This window comes from Neoarius graeffei, chromosome 14 (genome assembly GCF_027579695.1).
Source record: "Neoarius graeffei isolate fNeoGra1 chromosome 14, fNeoGra1.pri, whole genome shotgun sequence".
In the NCBI taxonomy this organism is placed as follows: Eukaryota; Metazoa; Chordata; class Actinopteri; order Siluriformes; family Ariidae; genus Neoarius; species Neoarius graeffei.
Window position 1 is genome coordinate 14,249,384 of NC_083582.1, and position 13,994 is coordinate 14,263,377.

The window sequence follows — 13,994 nt, forward strand, 5'->3', positions numbered from 1 at the left end:
TCAATATCGTGGGGAAAGCTGGAGCCAATCCCAGCTGTCTTTAGGTAAGAGGTGGGGTACACCGTGAGAAGGTCACCAGTCTATTGCAGGGCTAACATGGAGACGAACGATTTTTGTATCACTCATCTTGCCAACCCTTATGTCACTGGCACATCTACATCTTCATATCTTCAGAGACTCGTGAACCATGCACTCTTTGACAAAAAAAAAAAAAGGCAAATCAAGAACAACTAAGGGGTCTTCCTGAGGTTCTATAACCTCATCAGAAAAGAGTTTCAAAGTAAAAGCCATTTAACCTTCTGGGGTTAAGAGCTTCACCAGCAAAGCTCAGCAGGTTTAGAATGAGTAGGTCATGTATTTAGATTAACCTCTTTGCGACTTACCATCATACAAGCATGATAAACATATTGATAGAAACTTTATACTTTCCCCATGTGCCCACTCCTAAATAATATATGTATATTTTTTTAATTACCTAAATTAGATAACATATAAAACTTGTCACGTTATTCAGTCACACTGGAGTCGGCGCACTGAGCGCCCACTTACGCGTTCATAAAAGACCATCATGCTGTTACCATGTGAATGATCACTTTCACTCTTTTGGTTCCGACTGGTTTTTGTGGTGGAACACTCACCGTAAACGGAATAAAATCTGTCAGCCATAGTTTAGGCTATCTGTTTGGAGGTAAAACTTGTTGCGAGATGGCACGTGGATTTGATGCTCAGGAGGCACTTCGGATGATTCAGGATTCAATTTCAGCAGTTCATCAGATCTTGAAGACTGATGGTGAGCGGTGTCATTTTGAATTTCGACTCAATCCAGCTGAAGATCAACTCGAGCAAGTGTAAATATTTCTTCTATTTCTTATAAGCATATTGGTTGATATGCGTGCGCTATAGTGCTTCTTGCGTAAATAGAACACAGACTATCACTTGTTTGCGCTCTTCTTTCTTTCTTTCTGGTACTCTAATGATTTTGGCATGCTCTAATGATGTTGTCAAGTTCAACAAATCTAAGCAGTATTTTCAGACAAATGACCTTTTTTGTATTCAGCACAAGTTCAGCTACAATAATAACTATATAGTACATATGTCATGATTGTACTTTAAAAAAAAAAAAACCAGATAAATGAATTTGTAAAAAGCAGTTTTAGAACTGTGCTGGAATGTATGAAAAAAAAACATTACCTTACCCATTGTGACGAACCATTTTGATCACTTGACCTGATGGGATTAAAAGTTGGCAGTGGGAGGGATTTTTCACTCTTCTCATTGAATGGAATGGAATTTTTTACACTTCACTGCATACCCATCTCACTGCCAACCCTTTATCCAAAAACAATAGGACATACATTTTTTGATGGCCAGTTAATTGCCCAAATCAATGGAGCAGATTTAAGTTTTTGTGCTTGATACATTCCTAAGACTGAACAGAATCACCTCAAGTGACCAAAACAGTTCATTACAATGGGTAAGTTAATGCTTTTTCACACATTCCAACACAGTTCTAAAACTGCTTTTTACAACAGCTTCATTTATCGGTTTTTTTAGTACAGTCATGATATACATACTACATAGATATGATTGTAGCTGAACTTGTGCTGAATACAAAAAAAAAAAAAAAAAGGTCATATGACTTTGAACATACTGCTTAGATTTGTTAAAATTGACATCAGAGCATGCCAAATTATTAGAGTGCCAGAAAATACCCTCAGACCCCAGAGGGTTAAGTGACTGAAAACCTGGAACTACACAAAGAACTCATTGCAGAACCTCCCCATCCCCCACCTTGACAAGGTTGTTGGTGAACCAGAAGTCTCCACCAATGTGCAGCAGGTTCTCCAGTAGGTGTAGAGTGGACGAGTCCACCCATCCCTTATCGAGTGCCATGCGGAAGTTGGAGCTCAGTGCCTGGCAGATGGGTTGGCGCAGGGGCAGGAGGGCACGGTACGGCAACGGCTCCTGAGGTTCCACCACAGAGCGCACGCACTGACCCGTCTGCTGGAACACGTCGGCACACATGTGCTCCAGGATAGAGCTCATGATCACCACGCTGCACACAAACACACACACAGAGAGAGAGAGATGCAAGGTCATGGTCCATGTAAACAGTTGACTGCACACTAGGTCTAGGAGTATATGAGACTAGCACAAAAAAAAAAAAAAAAAAAAGGTCAACAGATATGGGTTTCTTTATCAATAAAGGTTTGATTGATCACACTGTCGTCACATTGAGGGCATAGAAATCTACTCAAAAGTACACATAGACATGGCCAATTGTGGCTTGATAATCAGATTATTTAACATGTGTATACCATTAAGCTGATATATTTTGATACACAAGTACTTATAAAACATTTGAAATCTAATTAAACTCCTAGTTTTAATCCTGGAACCTGATTATGGACAGTCTGGTTCCCATCATCAGATTCTCCAAAGTGCATGTAAACACTGATCAGATTATTACCAGAATCCTTTTTTTTTCCCCCCTCAATTTGTTTACATAATTTCACTCAACGTTATCCATCAGACTCGGGAAGAAGGCGTGGTCTAAGGTTTAAAGGTGTAAATTATTCAGATGATAACATAGCTTTGTGTGTAGATGTTTTTTTTTAAAAACAGGACTGTTCTAGTTTTGAAACACTTTCAAAAGTGTGTGTGTGTGTGTGTGTGTGTGTGAGAGGCACACCGTTCATTGTAAAACTGAAGTGTGTTCTCTCCATACAGAGGTGTCATAAGCTGACGAATCATGGTCTGTGGTTTCTCCCTCTCGTCCAAGCCCAGCATCCGAACATGAGCCACCAGCCAGGCCACGGCACATATTGCCATACTGCACACCTTCCCCTTAATGTTATCCGTGATCTTCTGCTCAGAGAGAGATATTATTCTTTAATCCAAAAGTATTTTCCTTCTAAGTTTTGTCAATACAAATACATGGACAATCTGTACATAGACCTCTATACTGACACCAGTGGCCAGTGTGTTTCATAAACTTGGACCTCTCCTACCACAGCGCGGTGGAATTCTGGATTCTAATTGGTTGTGGTTAATTTTCTAAACCAGCAGCTCTGACAGTAGTGCAGCTGCAAATCAGAGCTTTATATAATAATGCATTCGTTCTAATCCGTCAACGTTTCTATAGTTATTATTTTACTATAACAGCACCAGTGTGTTTTATTATTTACTTACATATTAGATTGACAACCATTGATGAGATGAATTTAAATCACATATTCATGTTCAAAACACAACAGAACAGATACAATATCACTAAAAGATAAACAGGTACGTGTACACGTCATGAAGAATAATATCTAAACTCATGACTGAAAGTTGATAAACCACTGCAACTTGTTCAGTAACCGAGTTAGTTTAATTATTGTGGAATGAAAGAAAGAGGGACAGGGTTTGGGATCAACCTGTACAGCCTCCACAGATAGTACGCCATTCTCCCATGCGTTCAGGACCTCCAAGATGGCCGCCGGTGTGCTCAGACAGATCTCATGCCACTTCATCTGACTGAGAGAGAAAAAGACAAATCATGAGATCCTTTAATAATACAGAGGCAGGATTAAAAGGAATGAAATTTGATCAACATGAAATCAAAGGGGGGAAAAAATAATCATGACAATCACTGATTTATCAATAATTTTTAATAATAAACAAGGGAGAAAATAGCAAATGACCCACAACCAACAATCAGAGTATTATCTAGAAATTGAGAGAAGGGTGTCTGATGGCAGAATAAAAAATAAATAAATAAAAAAAACTGCTAGGGGGTGCCAGGGGTATGATCCCCTGAGAAAATTTGAAATACTGAAGCAAATTTGGGGCCCTCTGGTGCAATCTGCATGGAAAAGCAGTTGGGAGAAGCTCTTAAAATAAGGTATTTTAGGTAGTGAATTTCTGAAAAAGGAATCAGTCAAAAATCATTTCAAGAAAATTCCTTATTTTATGCCATTTTATAGCACATGTAGCCTTTGTGCCTAATTTTGTAATGCTTCGTCCTGATTAGCATGGTGTGGTAAATTCGTAATGGCGGTCCCAACCACAGAAGCTAACCTTTACATATACATATTGAATGTGTGTAAGCATTATACAGGGTTCTCCAAAAAATCTGAAGTAGCTGGCTTAAAAAAAAAAAAAAAAAGTAGTAAGCAGCTAATGCTGATGCACTAATGCTAGGGGGTCTGGGGGCATGCCACCTCTAGAAAGTTTTGAAGTTTACATGCCTTCTGGTGCACTCTCAGTTAATAAATTACTAACCGTTTCCCTGTAAAATACTTGCAAAATATGTATGAAATTTCCCTCCAGATGCATGTGTGCTTGGCATTCTCAGTTACCCTCTGTAGTACGCTGCCTGGCTCTGTAACATAACTACATACGCTATGGCGTGGTCAAGTGGTCCAGCTCAACCAATCAGAGCACGAGAACCAATCAAATGGCCCTTTTCCACTACCCTTTTTCAGCTCACTTCAGCCCGACACGGCTCGCGTTTCGACTACCAAAAACCAGCACGACTCAGCTCGTTTCAGCCCTGCTTAGCCCCTAAAACTCGCACCGTTTTGGAGTGGGGCTGAAGCGAGCCAAACCGTGCCGAGTGAGGTTGGGGGCGTGAGCAGACACTCCCCTGTGCACTGATTGGTGAGGAGGAGTGTCCTCACATGCCCACACACGCCCCGCGAGCGCGCTGGGATCTGTAAACACCGCAAACCCGGAAGAAGAAGAATTACTTATTACGAGAATTTCTGAAGCCTTATGCGCCTCGCCTCATCTATACGCTCTTGCCAGTATCTGTCCGCGTTGTCGGTGACAACAAGCCACAGCACCAAGACCAGCAACACTAACGACTCCATGTCCTCCATGTTTATTGTTTACTATTCGGGTCGTGAGACTACCGCTTAAAAGCTCACTGAATCAGTGACATACAGAGCATCGTGGACGAGTTCGCGGAGCGCAAGGCTCGTCGTATGCCCTTCAAATAATGCGCGCAGTAGGCTATTGATGTTTTATTATGAGCCATGTACAGTATGTAAAATAATAGTTGCACCCCGTAGTGTTGAAATTGGTAAACACAGTGCATTCAGTGAGGTTTGCACCGCCCTCCTTTTATTTCTGACTCTTCCTGTCACCGTTGCAACCTCTGAGCGCTCATTCGTATGCCCTTCAAATAATGTGCGCAGTATAGGCTATTGATGTTTTATTATGAGCCATGTACAGTATCCTAATGTTTTTTGTTTCTGAGTTACATGTTCGTTTGAAGGACTTGATGTACTAAATAACATAGTTGCACCCGGTAGTGTTGAAATTGGTAAACACCGCAGTTGCGGACATTTTGTAGCCTAAAATGATGTTATGATAAGCTTTAATAAAGGGCCCGGTCATTTGCCCCGCCCCCGGCCCGGCTCTGACTTGTTCCGCCACTGTCACTGATGTCACTGTTTGCGCTGCTTAACGACATCACGTGACGTCCACCCACTTTCGCTAACTCCACCCAATGTGTCCACCCACTTCCAGCCAGCACGGTTCAGCGCGGTTGTAGTCGAAATGCAACTCCAACAGCCCCGCTCAGCTCGACTCAGCTCGACTCAGCACGGCACGGCTCAGCCGCGTTTGTAGTGGAAAAGCGGCAAAATATGGCATCGCTTCTGGTCATGCTAGACCCGAATTGAAGACAAATTTCGTGGCGAAATAATTGCATTTGCAGCAAATTATGGGCAGTGGAGACAATATAAAACCGCTTGAACATTGAAAGGCAAGGTGTTTTTTTTTTTTTTTCTGGGATCAGGAAGCTGGTGCAGACCATCTATGTAGGCAGAGAAAACCGCCGGTTGCTGACGTTTCTGGACATCTCTGATTAGAGGTTTCACACATCTCAGATGAGGCTGCATGAAAAGTTCTGTGGCTTCCTCAAATGGGAAGTCCTCAATGACTATCTTGGCGTAGCTTAGACAAACAAGGAGGTCCAATGTTCAGATGTGAAGTTGGTTGCGGAGGCCAACCTTTATTCTGTTGCTACAGCTGAACCTGGCTGTAGTATGAAACAAGGACTATGGTTGGTTGCCGTGCCATGCGCTGGCCAATGGGAGTGCGCTATCGGTTCGGAGCAGCAAATCACGTCCCGCTTCAGAAATAAGGGGCAGCAAACATTGTACTGGAGAAACACGCACGTGGGATGCAGATTTATTATGTTATTTGGGGTCCCCAAATCATCCACTGGCGTTTATTTTGGATCTGCCAGTGCAACTAACGTTGCTCGATTTTTCATCATAATTTTCTCTAATAGGAATTTTGAAGCCTGTCATTGTAGAAAATTGCCTGTCGACTTCTAGCATTGGCCGTCAAAAAGATGGGTCGACAGGTCTCTAGATAACACGGAGCCAACAACAAACAAGGGGAAAGTAATACAAATGACCCACAACAAACAAGGGGAAACTTGTGTGGGGGGGTTTGTTCTAAGAACTGTGTGTGTGTGTAATATGGGGTTTAATCAGTGTCCAAACCCACATGCATGTTGAAGTATCTGTTGCCATAGAACTACCTCCCTCAGTAAAAACTTCAAACACACACCTTCGCAAACCAAACCTCCTGCAAGCTGCAATTGTGCAACGTTGCTGATTCATGTAACCTTAAACACTTAGTCACTTCAAAGAAAATGAAACACTTATAGTCAGAGGATGATGCAAAAGAGTAAAACAGATAAAACCAAACTAAATACAAGTGTGGTGCCTTTTGATATTTGAGCCATGGGATATCAGTACACACCCACTTTTATCGTGCAAAACTGGAATGGAAGTGGTTGGTTAGTCATTCATACCCACTTCCATACGGTCCTCAAAGAAAGCCTTAGTAATGCAATTCACGAACAGAAACGCAGACTCGAGTCGAAAGCGAGCTTTTCAAACCTTACTTTTCTAACAATCTGTATGGATCCAAACGAAGAAAATGAAGACCACTCAAACAATTATGAAAATGTTGAGCGCACAATTCATCCTAATTTATCAAACTTGTGTACTGTACTGAAATCAGATGACTGTCAAGATTGAGCATAAATTCATCTCCAGCTACACTACCGTTCAAAAGTTTGGGGTCACCCAGACAATTTTGTGTTTTCCATGAAAAGTCACACTTTTATTTACCACCACAAGTTGTAAAATGAATAGAAAATATAGGTCAAGACATTTTTCTGGTCATTTTGAGCATTTAATCGACCCCACAAATGTGATGCTCCAGAAACTCAATCTGCTCAAAGGAAGGTCAGTTTTATAGCTTCTCTAAAGAGCTAAACTGTTTTCAGCTGTGCTAACATGATTGTACAAGGGTTTTCTAATCATCCATTAGCCTTCTGAGGCAATGAGCAAACACATTGTACCATTAGAACACTGGAGTGAGAGTTGCTGGAAATGGGCCTCTATACACCTATGGAGATATTGCACCAAAAACCAGACATTTGCAGCTAGAATAGTCATTTACCACATTAGCAATGTATAGAGTGGATTTCTGATTAGTTTAAAGTGATCTTCATTGAAAAGAACAGCGCTTTTCTTTCAAAAATAAGGACATTTCAAAGTGACCCCAAACTTTTGAACAGTAGTGTATATGATCAGCTTAAGGGCATGAACTGTACATTTGAGCATTTTTAACAATTTTAGCAACCTGAAACATACTTGCTTTGTATCCACAATTGTCAAGATCAACCTCAAGATTATTAATAATTATAGCAAACAAACTAAGCAAGGGGAGAGGGGAAGAAGGAAGGGAACACCCCCCTCCCCCCCCACACACACATACAACACAGGGGATTGATGTTATAGGAAAATAATTGCTGTTTTTTTTTTTCAGGAGCGTCCTGAAGGCTTTTATTCCTCCTACACCACAGTGATCATTATATTCATTCCAATTACTGTTTATTTGGACCATGTCTGAATGAGCCGTTATAAATTTTCTGATTTTCACTCATTCATTTTTCTTCCAGATTGCCTGTACTTACACCAGCTTCATCTCTGATGATGTGTTGAGTAATGCTACCAGACTTTCCACTTTGCCTGGTTCAGGCCTAAAGCAGGGGTGGTCTGGGTTGAGGATCTTCCCTTCCTCTGGCATACACATCTGCAACCAGGTCTCAAAAAACGGCGTCTCGCCCAACTGACTCGGCTCAGACAGGATGACCTGCAGGAGAACGAGGGGTTTAAAAAAAAAAAAAAAGAAGAAAACCCACCTGGTGATTAAAAAATAGTTTTATATTCTATTTTAGTATAAATATCTAAAAAAATAATAAACTTTTAAAATAAAGGTGTTTATCACTAATTTTCAGTGCGTTTAGACTGTCCTTACAAACATTTTCCCCCAGTCACTGATTTTTAAAATTCATTTTAAATTAATACATTTTTGGTGTTTTTAATTTTGTCAGTATTTGGAAGTAACATTAAAACTGTCCCTCAACCCACCTTTTGTTTTTGCAGATAATGAGAGTTGATGAATGACGCAGCCAATCAAATAAAAGAACAAATCTTATTTCCTTCATGTTAAATTTAACAACAACAACAACAACAACAACGCTTCCATGCATCAAAAATAAAAATCTGGCTCGTTTGAAAATGCACTGTAGGAAAAAACAAGGCATATTTTTACACACCAATTTGTCCAGTGTCAAAATAACAGACATGCTAATGCAGGAGGGCGGCACGGTGGTGTAGTGGTTAGCGCTGTCGCCTCACAGCAAGAAGGTCCGGGTTCGAGCCCCGTGGCCGGCAAGGGCCTTTCTGTGCGGAGTTTGCATGTTCTCCCCGTGTCCGTGTGGGTTTCCTCCGGGTGCTCCGGTTTCCCCCACAGTCCAAAGACATGCAGGTTAGGTTAACTGGTGACTCTAAATCAGGGGTCACCAAACTACGGCCTGCGGGCCAGATCCGGCCCGCCACCCTCTTTTGACCGGCCCCCCAGCCCCTCTGCCCCCCATCACTTGAACCGGCCCTATGAGGCAATCCCCAAAAGTGGTCATGGCCTATTTTTTTAAATTGCTTTTTGGCAAATAATAACATGTCTGCATCTTGTATTTTGTTGATTTTATCAATTAAAATTGATATTTAGTTATAAAATGAACTATTCATATTTTCCGAATTTTCGTCATATGCTCGCAATCAAGCAGTGACAGGTAGCGCATGCGCAGAGAACTGTCAGTGTTCAGGACAGCAAAATGGCTAGCGGTCAGCGAAAAGCTGACGGAGAGTGCAGAGTTTTTAAAGAACAGTGGACCATCGATTATTTTTTCGTTCAGTCACTACGTTTACATGCACATAGAGAGAATCGAATTTCTGCCGTTGCTCGACTGAAATCGAAGTTCAAAATGCCATGTATACACCTTAATTCGGCTGAAATTGAACCGAACTCGATTTCTCGCAATCGAGCTACACGACCTAGATTATGCGATTTCTGCCGAGCTACTTAGTGCATGTAAACCCGATTGAGCTACGTATTCGAGCTACTTACTTCAGCACTGCCCCTTCCGGAAGTGACGAGACCACAAGGGAAACACAACAGCCTCGGTCGGCATGACAACGAATCATGACAACGGCATGAATCTTTTCTTTTTGTGGCATTGTTTGCACTGTTAAAATTTAGCTCACTTACTGTATCACCAAATACATCTGTACAGCTGTTGCATAGCTGTGAATTGTGTCGAAAAAACAGCCTCGGTCGGCATGACACTTCATCTTAGCCGCCCACTTTATTAGGAACACTTTTGTTCGTACATACAAACTACAAACACTTCTTAGAGTTTATTTTATTTTTAAAAGGGACAGTGTACAAATTAAACATTATCCTTGTGGTCAGGACAGATGTCTGTCCCAGGTTATAGCAGTGCATGCTAATTTCCGCCTGTAGTCACTTTGTTTATACTCTTGAATAGCTCTTCTGCATGACGATAACCGGAAGTGTACCAACACGATGGGGCGTGTAGCGCCACCTGTGGCTCGGGTGCACAATGCACCTCATAACAATAGCTCGATTTAAACACTGCATGTAGGATTGGATTTCTCTGGCACCCTGCTGGGACCTTCAGCTCGATTACCGACAGCAGCTCGATTTGGATGTGCATGTAAACGTAGTCAGTAAGGACTGTGCAGTTTGTCTTGTACGTAAAGAAAGTGTGCCGGTTTTCAAAGAATATAACCTGCGTCGTCACTCAGTGCGTTTACATGCACATAGAGAAAATCGAATTTCTGCCATAGCTCGTCTGAAATCGAAGCTCTAAATGGCATGTAAACACCTTAGCTCGGCTGAAATTGAATCGAACTTGATTTCTCGCAATCGAGCTACACGACCTAGATTATGCGATTTTTGCCGAGCTACTTAGTGCATGTAAACCCTATCGAGCCACGCAGTCCAGCTACTTACTTCAGCACTGCTCCTTCCGGAAGTGACGAGTGACGAGACCACAAGCGGGAAACACAACAGCCTCGGTCAAAAAAAAAAAAACAGCCTCGGTCGGCATGACACTTCACCTTAGCCGCCCACTTTATTAGGAACACTTTTGTTCGTACATACAAACTACAAACACTCTTCTTAGAGTTTATTTTATTTTTAAAAGGGACAGTGTACAAATTAAACATTATCCTTGTGGTAAAGACAGATGTCTGTACCAGGTTATAGCAGTACATGCTAATTTCCGCATGTAGTCACTTTGTTTATACTCTTGAATAGCTCTTCATGACGACAACCGAAAGTGTACCAACACGATGGGGCGTGTAGCGCCACCTGTGGCTCGGGTGCACAATGCACCTCATAACAATAGCTCAATTTAAACACTGCATGTAGGATTGGATTTCTCTGGCACCCTGCTGGGACCCTTTGCTCGATTACTGACAGTAGCTCGATTTGGATGTGCATGTAAACGTAGTGACTATGAAACCCGCCACAAAGAGTATGTTAGTTTGCGAGGGCAAACAAGAGAAGACAGGATTCGGAGGATGAAATGCGGACTGGCTGCACAACAGAATGTATTCCTTCACCAAACCCAGATCAACCAGGCTGCTGTCTGAGCTAGCTATAAGGTAGCTCACCTACTAGCTACCCATGGAAAGCCGTTTACTGATGGGGACTTTGTTAAAGTATACATGCTTGCTGTGGCCAAGGAGGTGTGTCCCGACAAGAAGGATGCGCTCAACGTGGTGAGTCTCTCCGCACCTACTATGACCAGGCGAACCGAAGATTTGGGGGACAACATGTATGACCAGCTGAATGAGAAAGCGTCAGAATTCGAGTTTTTTGCTTTGGCCATGGATGAGAGCAATGACATGCAGGTCACAGCACAACTGCTGTGATCTATTGATCTATTGTTCATATTATTATAATTTCACTGTTTTTTTAAATGTATTTATTTTATAGGCTTATTTATTTGACCTTTATTAAGTGCTGCATACAATTATTATTTATATTATTAATAATATCAACAGGCCTACCTACAATTTATAATTTTCCACTCACCTTTGCCAGTGTCAATCACCTCAAATAGGCAGATGTTTCTTACCTTGACAGCTTTGATGTTATTTTTATTAGAAAATAAATAAATGGAATATCAGTGGTATTTCAAATTAAAACAAAGTGTGAAGACTCGATTACTACTTTTGCAAACCACTAGTAAAGATAAACAAATATGTGCCAGGAATCAAGTGTTGATATAGTAGTGTGGGTATAGTAGTGTGGGTATAGTAGTGGGGATGGCTGTGCCAGGCTAGTAATCTCTACTACACAATGAGGCCTGCTGGTGGTCATATTTGTCTGGGTCATACAATTCTGTGATATAGCTGACCCGACCCCGGCCCCCATCACAGTCAGAAACGACAATGTGGCCCCCAGAGAAAAAAGTTTGGTGACCCCTGCTCTAAATTGACCGTAGGTGTGAATGTGAATGGTTGTCTATGTGTCAGCCCTGTGATGACCTGGCGACTTGTCCAGGGTGTACCCCGCCTTTCGCCCGTAGTCAGCTGGGATAGGCTCCAGCTTGCCTGCGACCCTGTAGAACAAGATAAAGTGGCTAGAGATAATGAGATGAGAGGAGATACTAATGCAGGAGGAAAAAAAAAATGCAGCAAAGGTTTCCACATACAAGATAAGCGGGAGCTTTACTGGCCACATGATGTTATCTCTGTTCAGATCCGCCTACATCAGTGGTCACACACTTAGATCTTGCTGCTTGAGAAACATCAGCATTTTTGTGAGAACCGGATAATGCTATAACTGAAGTTATTCTCTCATACATGTTGTATAAATCAAGTGGTGAGATATATGGTGAAAAATGTTGTTTTATTGTGACACAAACAATAATTAAGATGTATAAACTGAAATCTAGAGTGTGCATAGGTATTCACCCCTCCCCCAAAGAGCCACCTTTTGCTGCAATTACAGCTTAGCCTGGGCCCACCCATCCTAAGCGTGACGCAACACGAGGGCCTGTTGCGAGCTTAGTCTGGCCAGGCAAGCTATCTACAGCTCTTCCAAGCTCCCGAAAAATCGGGAGCCAATCAACTTTGAGCATCTCCAACGGCCCTGGGTAGAGGCGTGTTCAAGGCAGTGACGTAGTAGAACTGCGACCGGAAGCCATAAATTGTTTACAGAATCTATGCCGGAAGCGCTTCATTCAGTAGAAACATTGCAAACATGGAGCAAGTTCTCATTGAAAACGGAGCAAAGAGCAGCCCTGGAGGTATTTATTGAAAGGAAGGACGTTTTCGCCTTGCTCCCGACCGGCTTCGGTAAGAGTTTAATCTACCAGTTAGCCCCGTCGCGTCACATACGTCAGAGGAAAGAGTGATGTGATTGGTTTAAGCTTCATCACAGCCTTTTCTGGCTTCGACCAGTAGCAAACTGAGGCATTTCAGGGAGGCGGGTCAACCACGCACTTTGGGAAACGGTTGGGCTTAATATCTTTGCCAGACCAAATGCTCGCAGAGCTTTGAAGTCGCGTTAGCCAGACTAATTACAGCTGCAAGTCTCTTGGGGTATGTCTCTATTAGCTTAGCACATCTAGCCACTGGGATTTTTGCCCATTCCTCAAGGCAAAACTGCTCCAACTCCTTCAAGTTAGAGGAGTTATGCTGGTGTACAGCAATCTTCAAGTTATGCCACAGAATCTTAGTTGGATTGGGGTCTGGGCTTTGATTAGACCATTTCAAGACATTTAAATGTTTCCCTTTCAAGCACTCCAGTATAGCTTTAGCAGTATGTTTAGGGTCATTGTCCTGCTGGAACGTGAACCTTCATCCCAGTCTCAAACCTCTGGCCGACTCAAACAGGTTTTCCTCCAAAATTGCCCTGTATTTAGTGCCAGCCATCTTTCCTTCAATCCTGACCAGCTTTCCTGTCCCTGCAGATAAAAAATTTCCCCACAGCATGATGCTGCCACCACCATGCTTCACTGTCGGAATGGTGTTCTCCAGGTGTTAGGTTTGTGCCACACATGGCATTTCCTATGATGGCCAAAAAGATAAATTTTAGTCTCATTTGACCAGAGAATCTTCTTCCATGTGTTTGGGGAGTCTGCCACATGGTCTTGGGCAAACTCCAAACATATTTTCTTCAGCAGTGACTTTTTTTTTCCTGGCCATTCTTCCATAAAGCCCCGCTCTCTGGAGTGTATGGCTTAAAGTGGTCCTATGGACAGATACTCCCATCTCCGCTGTGGGTCTTTGGAGCGCCTTCAGTGTTATCTTTGGTGTCTTTGTTGCATCTCTGATTAATGCCCTCCTTGCCCAGTCTGAGAGTTTTGGTGGACGGCCTTCTCGTCGGGTTTGTAGTGGTGCCATATTCTTTCCATTTTGCTATAATGGATTTAATGGTGCTCTCTGGGATATTCAAAGTTTGGGATATTATTTTATAACCAAACCCTGATCTATACTTCTTCACAACTTTGTCTCTGATCTGTTTGGAGGCTCCTTGGTTCTCATGTTGCTTACTTATTTGTGTTGCAAAGTCAGGGTCCTTCCAGAACAGGT

General features: G+C 42.3%; 1 protein-coding gene across 1 annotated transcript in view; it reads right to left on the reverse strand.

Moving 5' to 3' along the window:
* The window catches only part of med24 (mediator complex subunit 24), a 42,725-nt gene that overhangs the window by 15,187 nt on the left and 13,544 nt on the right, over nt 1-13,994 (reverse strand). The window contains exons 17-20 of the mRNA XM_060939328.1: nt 7,994-8,172; nt 3,423-3,522; nt 2,693-2,868; nt 1,792-2,056 (exon numbers count right to left, since the gene is read on the reverse strand). Coding sequence (XP_060795311.1) covers nt 1,792-2,056; nt 2,693-2,868; nt 3,423-3,522; nt 7,994-8,172 — 720 coding nt within the window. The remainder of the gene's footprint in view (nt 1-1,791; nt 2,057-2,692; nt 2,869-3,422; nt 3,523-7,993; nt 8,173-13,994) is intronic.